This window comes from Cyprinodon variegatus, unplaced genomic scaffold (assembly GCF_000732505.1).
Source record: "Cyprinodon variegatus isolate N-32 unplaced genomic scaffold, C_variegatus-1.0 Scaffold993, whole genome shotgun sequence".
NCBI classification, from domain to species: Eukaryota; Metazoa; Chordata; class Actinopteri; order Cyprinodontiformes; family Cyprinodontidae; genus Cyprinodon; species Cyprinodon variegatus.
This window is the reverse complement of record NW_015151446.1, coordinates 54,492-61,920: the sequence shown is the minus strand read 5'-3', so window position 1 is coordinate 61,920 and position 7,429 is coordinate 54,492. Positions and strand designations below refer to the sequence as shown.

Genomic DNA, 7,429 nt, shown 5'->3' with positions numbered 1-7,429 from the left:
CAAGGTGGCAGGAGGGTAAATTCAGGACTGGGTGGATTGCAGGGAGGGTCTGGGTCTTTTTTTTTTTTTAGTAGCTTGCACTTCTTTCATTCACCAACCACAGAGGGAAAGAGTTCGAACAGCCGTCACTTAACATGTGAATGTTTTGAGGGCGGCCCGGGGGTCTTTAGAAAACTCCTTTTTTTGCCCCCTCCCCTACCACATTTTTCAAGCAGAAGCAGCATGGAGTTTCTGAGCATTAGTTGGACACAGAGGAGGGGCTTTGTTGGATGGGAACGGGGGGAGAGTTTGGGAGTTTGGTAGAAAAAAGCCAAAGGAAGGTAGACAGGGCACTCTGCCGCCTAGCTGCCTGGTACAGGAGCAACCTGAGCAGCAGCTCTGGGTGAGAATGCAGCAACTCTGGCAAAGGGTACAATCTAACCTCTTTGTTAAAACTGATTTTGGCTGGGAGTTGTGGGAGTTCAGCTGAGCCGTTGGAATACATTGTCTTCATCTGGGTGCCCTGTCCCATCGGTGGCTTAACAGGGAAGGAATTCCTCTATCACAGCTCCCACAACAAAGAAGAAAGGGAGAGGAGCAGAGCTGGTGGGAGGAGAAGTGAAGTGAAGGGAGGGGAGGGGTGCGCAGAGAGAGGAGAAGAGGACATTGTTTGTCTGTGACTGTGGGCAACGGTAAAGCATGAGTTATCAGGGCATGTGTGAGTGTGTTTAAACAGAGTGTTTGTATGTGTGCATGGTTTATATTAATGAGTGGACTGAGCTGATTGTGTATTGGAGGGAGCATGCTTGGGTGTGAGTTTGAGGAAGCTTCAGTTTGGGATGTTGGGGCTCAGAGGCTGTTCAAAGGATGCTCAAACAAAGCCGTTTTTTTCTTTTTTCTTTCTCACCCTTTTGAATGGCTCGCCAGATTCCTTGACTCATGCCGTTGGGTTCTGCTCTGCTTTAGGGTAAGTGTAATTCACGTGGGGTTCTAACCGCCAAAACTGCCAAAATATACCCAGAACTGGCCAAGAGGGAGAGATTGCTTCAAGCTATATTTTTCAGTGAAAGCGAGGAAAGTAAGGTTATTCTGATAAGTGGCTTTAATAAAATATTTATCTTAGCTGCATGCAAGATTTCATCTCGAGAATAATGTCATTAGTAACTTCCTGATTGTGACTGGATCACTCAGGTGTGAGTATATTTTCTGCTTCAGATTCAACAGTTTGTATTAACAATTCTGTGTTTTTAGCATTGTTCATTTAATTAGGGTTTTGTTTTGCAAACAAACCTGTAAGATGTAATTTTTTTTTTAGAAGACCTTAGAAAGGATTTTTACAGCACGCTTTGAATGCAACACCTGACCTTGCACTATATATCCATCTTTAATATTATGAGTCTCATGGGTAAATGCACACCTGCCATCTTTGATTAGAGACCACTCCACTGATTACTAACTCAAGACCTCCCTTAAGAGAAACCAACAGGCAGCTATGCGAGAAGATAATGGGGCTTTCTACTGTCATGATCGATGGTCATTGTTTTGATTCTGAATCCAACCATTTATTTATTTATACTATCAGAATGGCTAGATTAGAAACGTCTAAGACAATTGGTAAGATATGGATCACAATTTATGTCGTATTCCCCAATATTGTGTTTCATAGAATTAATAAACGTAAAACTGAAAGAATAAATTTATTTGATTTACATTTACAACTTGTATTGCTTCTGTGTTATACTTTTAAGAAACCCTTATAATATGGCCTTAACCATCTCAATTCCTAAATGGACTCTAGTCATAAATCACAGCCTTGGTTAGGTTAAAATGCCATTTCACAAAAGGTTAAGTGATTGAATGGATTGACCATTTTCTAAATGGTAAAACTACTAAAACGGTTTGCTGTTTTCTTAATGCTCTTGGTACCATGGTTATCTGCAAAGTGAGAAATGGGCCCCGGGCTTAACGTGGGAGTTTGTGTAGTTTTCATTGATTTCGACGAATGTAGGTCATAGTGTTGTTACTGGATATCTCTTGTTTTGATTCCCTTAAAAACACATCCTACCCCACCCTTGGCACATCTCAGTCACCTACTCTATATTCACAATGTACTCTACAGCAGAAAATACAGCATATGAGCCTAGTTTTAATAGCATCCTATTGTCTGTCACATGTTAAAATACATCATTATATCTTCATATGCAGTTGTGTGATCACTACAGGGCAATATCAGTGTGGTAACCAAAAACAGAATCCCCTTTTTTTTGAATTGGTAACCTATGTGGACACAGACTCAGATACACTACTCTCCTCAAGAGACTGTTGCGTAGGGATCTGAGCTAACTAAGTAATCATTGATCTTGAGGCTGAGGCTTTTGTCTGGGCACCACTCTGATCCGACTGTGTTGCTCCCCTGTGGACCCCAGGAGAGCATCATCTGCTCAGCAGAGAGAGAGAGACATAAAGCAGGCAATTACTAATGCACATCCAGTCATCATATCAAAGTAGGTCATCTTTATATTCTCGCCTTACGATAATCTTAATGTGTTTACATTTTTCAACCTTAAAGGTTTAAATGTTTTTTAGTTAGATTTTGCCTTAGCAAATACAAGCATTATATCTTTGTTATCAAGAAGGCTTTATATCTGCTTATTCAGCAGGATTTCCCCCCCCGAAAGCTGAATAAGTTAATTCATACAGCCAGGCAATTCACTGTGCTTCATAATGAAGGCTCTTAAACCTGATCTAAACTATTCTAGCACATTACAAGACAAATACATTCATATACTCATATTCCATTCAGTTACTCTATATATTAAGATCAACTGTAAATAATGCAGCACATGGATCATGACAGAGATGTGTGTTTTAGATGAAAGGCATATTTGCATTTAAAACCTTCAACACAGCAGTCTTAGTGCTGTGGCTACAAAACCTGACTGGAAAGCAGTTTGTGTATTTTCTTTGTTTGTTTAGTAATCATGCCTTTTCAAAGATTGTTGCTAAAAAATCATAGGTGAGTTATTTCATGTGTTATTACATATTAATTAAAGTAATTCCATTACTTAGCTTTTAATTACTTATTATAGGGCCATCAAGCATCATAATTGCATTTTTCCATTAAAATCTACACAGCTTTAAAAAAAGTAATCTTTTAAGTAATGTTAAAAGCAGATAGGAATATCCTTTCTGGCTAGCCCCTAACCCTCAACCCCCAACGAGATTAAGTAGATTATTTGTCACTCGGCTGGTCTTCAGATGGCTTCTATGATTTTGACTTGAGCAGGATAACCTCATCTCAGAGGCAAGACTTTGCTTAAACAGAAGCCCCCACTGTGACCTCCTGAGGGGCTCATCCCAGACTGTCTATGTCAAGATAACTACACTAACCTTTAACCTCTGTCAAAGCAATGAACACAGAGAGGTGAGGGAAAAACAAACAATGTGTAAAACAGAGTGTTTGTAAAAATCATACAAATATTAGCCTTGTCTACTAGAGTTGTCTATTCTAGTATTATTAGCAATGTGTTACAAACAGAGATTGAACACAATATAGAAATAATGTGATGGGTTTATGGCTGTTATATTTCATCAGGTCCCTACAGGGTTTCCCAGGACTGATCTGAGTTGAGTTACAGAAAGCGCTGGCTGGTTGCCACTGGTTTATCTGTGCCAGGCTGAGCAACGGGATCTTCCAAAAGGCTGTCACATTGATTCTCAAGCCCAGTTTTTGTTTGTTGATGTGAGATGGTTGGAAAAATGTGTACATAGTAAAAACGAGTTCTCACTGGTCTGTCAGAGAGAACTAAAAATGTATTTTTAATGATGTAAAAGCAACCAGAGACGTGTATGTCACATTACAACTCCAAACTTTAAATTCAGTGGGATTTGATATGCTGAACCACATCAAAGTAGGTCAATCTCAAGGAGGGGTGGGGTGTAAAGCACCATAAGACAATATATTTTGTGATTTGGTACTTTATCAATAAACCTAATTAAATTTAATTGACAAAGAAACTTAGTGTAGAGTGCATCTGTTTTTATGGCAATTTGACAGAATTTTTAAATACATAATAACTGTAAGTTTTCTGTCTTTATTTAAATGCTGCAGTTATGTGAAGGTTTTACTGCATTATTAAGAAGGACAAACACTCCCAACAAGTTATAGATAACCTTCTAGAGAAGTTTAAGGCAGGATTTGGGTATTGTCTCTCAAAGCTTGAACATTTCCTGTGATTAAGAAATATGGCACAACTGGTATACCCTGTCCAGTCAGGCTGAATGCACAGTCTGTCAGTCTAGAAAGAAGCAGTTTCAGCCCTGTTTTCAAGGTGTGACCAACAGAGACAGTGGAATCAGGTTAGAACCAATGACATAATCATTCACTGAAGGGTGACGGGTAGAAAGACATTTCTGAATGGCAGCTGAGAAGCCAAGGTTTTTTTTCCACTCAAAGAGGAGAAAAGAATAACACAACCTATTAGCCAGACATCACCTGTTCCACAATGAAGCATGGATCATTAAAGCTGGTTAAACACTATTTGAGTGTAGTCAAATATGTTACCCTCTTGACAAAAAACAAACAAAAGAAACAACAGCAACTAAAAACAGCTAGTGACTAGCATGGAGCAGGAAAATGACCACATGCAGTCAGAGCTAAAGGAACTATTAAGATCAAAGCTGCTTGATTTCTTGGAATTGCCCACATTAAAAATTATATTGTGAATAGTTGGCACAATCTTTAAACACATGTTTCCAAACTATTGTCATTCTGTGCGTAACCCAGCTGACTTGAGATGGTTATTGCAACAGAAGTTGGTTCACAAAGCATAAACTAAGGGAGACTGAACATATAATTTATCTTACACTTTTAAGATGTGTGTTTTTTACGAAAAGAAACTCTTGACAATGTATTATTTTCTTTTCACTTCACAATTATTAATCACATAAAAAAACAACAACAACAACAAAATAAAGGAGCTGGAACTTGACAGAATATTAAAAACTTTCACGGGGTAGGAATGCTTTTGCGAAGTGTTGCATGAACAGAATGACCAATTCTCAGCCCCTTGTTTCATTTTAGGTAGCTGAGGGATCATCTGCATGAATGGCCAAGGGGCCTGACTTCATCTATTACCTTACTAGCCTGTGGGCTGAAGGATTATGGGTAATCTCATCAGCAGGCCCAGTTGTCTGGGGCAGAAGTCCAAGCACGTTAGGACTGATGAAGGCTTCTTGAAGGAATGCTACCAACGGCGAAAAGAGTGGCAACCCCCTGAACAAGATGGGGTGACCAAAAGGGAGGATGAATCCAAGGACAAACTTAGAGAAGATGGAATTAACGAAAAAGAGGTGGAAAAAGAGAATGAGGAATTTTACAATAGGAGGGAGGAGGGTACTCAAACACCTATCTCTGACAAACCCCTCCAAAGCTCACCTGCTTCCACAATCAGAAGTAGCAGTACCCTAGAAAACGCCTGGCACAGCAGTCCATCTTCACTAAAAACCTCCCGAAATGGGACATTAACTAGGAGGACATTGCCTCCAGAATTTGCCAGATCTCCCCTTGCTCACATGGATATGACTGCTGCAGAAAGAAGGGCAAGCTTCCAGAGGAGAGACTCCAGAGAGGGAAGCCCATGGTCTTGGAAGACAGTTGCATCACGAGAGGTCACAGAAGTGACAGAAGTGACAGAGACGGTTGTGACAGAGATTGTGGAGGTGACAGAGTATCCACCAGGAGATAAAGGAGGAAAGCCCATAGTCACCAGAACCGTTAGAGTCCTGAACGGTGTAGCAGAGGAGCTTGCTGAGGTTAAAACACAGATTTTAAGACTGAAATAGTCCCATCTTTTCATCACTTATGTCTTTCCTTTCTTTTTTTATCATCCTTTTTTTATTTTTTTATTTTCTACCATCATCTCTGTATTAATAGCAATATTTTATGTCCTAGTCTGATACAGAATAACTGGCATTGCTTTACATATTAAGGCATCACATACATTTTCTTTATTTTGCAGCTCCAAAATGACGGACAGTCAAGTTCAGAACAAGATTGTACTTTAGACAGGTGGAGGGTATGTGTTCTCACAAATCAAGCTCATTGTCTACCTTGTTTAATACTTCTACTTCTGCTATAATTGTATTTTTTCTCTTAGGTAACTAAAACTCCACTAGCACTCAGGGATGCTTCCACAAATTCTGAAATGATTCTTCAGAACCTGGACGCTTTGGTTGCGTGGGTCAGTGAGATAGAGGAGCTCACAACCAACCAGAAACCTCCATCCTCAGAAGTCAAAGTGGTAAAGGCACAACTTCAAGAACAGAAGGTTTGTCATCCAGTCAACTGAATTCATCAACAAATTAGATTTTAGAGCAAGCAGGATAAAGCTTAAAGATTTAACAGAGGTTATGGCAAAGAATATTCAATGGTTTCTTTTAAGAAATAAACTCTTCTCTGCTTGGTGGTCAAAGGGTGGTGCTCTAAGCAACAATAAGCTTCTTTGTGAACATGTCTGCAGGCTATGAGAAAGTTGTCCTCTACAGATGAGAGGAAACCGGTTAGGACAATGTAAGGTGGAAACATGAGACAGGTCTTTCTGCATACAATAGAAAGGAAGTTATAAAACAAGTGTAGGGTTTGAGGGATGTTTTAACCCCTTCTGTCTCTTCTTCGACATCAAAGGGCAAAGTTAACACACTTGTAATTTTTCAATGATTTGAGATATTTATGGTTTACAGCTCCTGCTACGTCTCCTGACTGACCGTAGGCGTAGTATGGATTCTGTGATGGTCGAGGGCCCACGGCTAGTGGAGGCCCACCCAGGAGAAGAAGGGGAGCGGGCAAAGGTCAAGCTCAACACTCTTCAACAGAAGTGGGAGGCCCTACAGCTAGAGGCGGAGAAGAGGTCAGACACTTCTGGTGGTAATCTGTCACTTCATTACAGCAAGACTTGATGCATAGTACTACACACATTTAACTGATTGATTATCAAACCATTGGTAGGAGGGAATGTTTAGAGCTCATTCTTCCCAAAGCCCAGCGGTTTCAAGAACAAGTAGACAGCTTGCAGCAGTGGCTCATATCTAAAGAACAAACATTAGCTGAGCTGAGGAAAGCAGAGAGAGCAATGCTGCATTTGTCAGATGCCACAGTTAAGGCCAAGGTGAGTGACCCACCATGCTGATGTGATTTATTTACCTTTCAGTGAAAAAACATAGATTTTCAACAACATAATTATGTTTTTTAAGTGCCAGAATTGAAATAACTTGAAACTATTAATCATTTTTTAGGCTGTTGTGGAAGAGATTCAAGTTCAAATGGCTGAACTTGAAAAAGTAAAGATGTCAGGTCAAATTTTGATGGAAGCAGTCTCAGGTAATGTGTACCATCCATCCATCCATCCATCCATCCATCCATCCATCCATCCATCCATCCATCCATCCATCC

At 40.0% G+C, this 7,429-nt stretch overlaps 1 protein-coding gene across 3 annotated transcripts in view; it reads left to right on the top strand.

The window, feature by feature from the left end:
• The first annotated feature begins 280 nt into the window (after window positions 1-280).
• The window catches only part of LOC107100618 (microtubule-actin cross-linking factor 1, isoforms 1/2/3/5-like), a 27,816-nt gene continuing 20,667 nt past the window's right edge, over window positions 281-7,429 (top strand). The window contains exons 1-8 of one of the 3 annotated variants that reach the window (XM_015399187.1): window positions 281-671; window positions 907-946; window positions 5,063-5,793; window positions 6,000-6,056; window positions 6,138-6,308; window positions 6,721-6,887; window positions 6,986-7,145; window positions 7,273-7,357. In XM_015399187.1, the coding sequence (XP_015254673.1) occupies window positions 5,143-5,793; window positions 6,000-6,056; window positions 6,138-6,308; window positions 6,721-6,887; window positions 6,986-7,145; window positions 7,273-7,357 (1,291 nt within the window). In that variant the 5' untranslated portion in view covers window positions 281-671; window positions 907-946; window positions 5,063-5,142. Of the gene's footprint in view, window positions 947-1,061; window positions 1,173-5,062; window positions 5,794-5,999; window positions 6,057-6,137; window positions 6,309-6,720; window positions 6,888-6,985; window positions 7,146-7,272; window positions 7,358-7,429 lie in introns of those variants that run through there. The other 2 variants (XM_015399188.1, XM_015399190.1) reach the window with 2 other exon arrangements.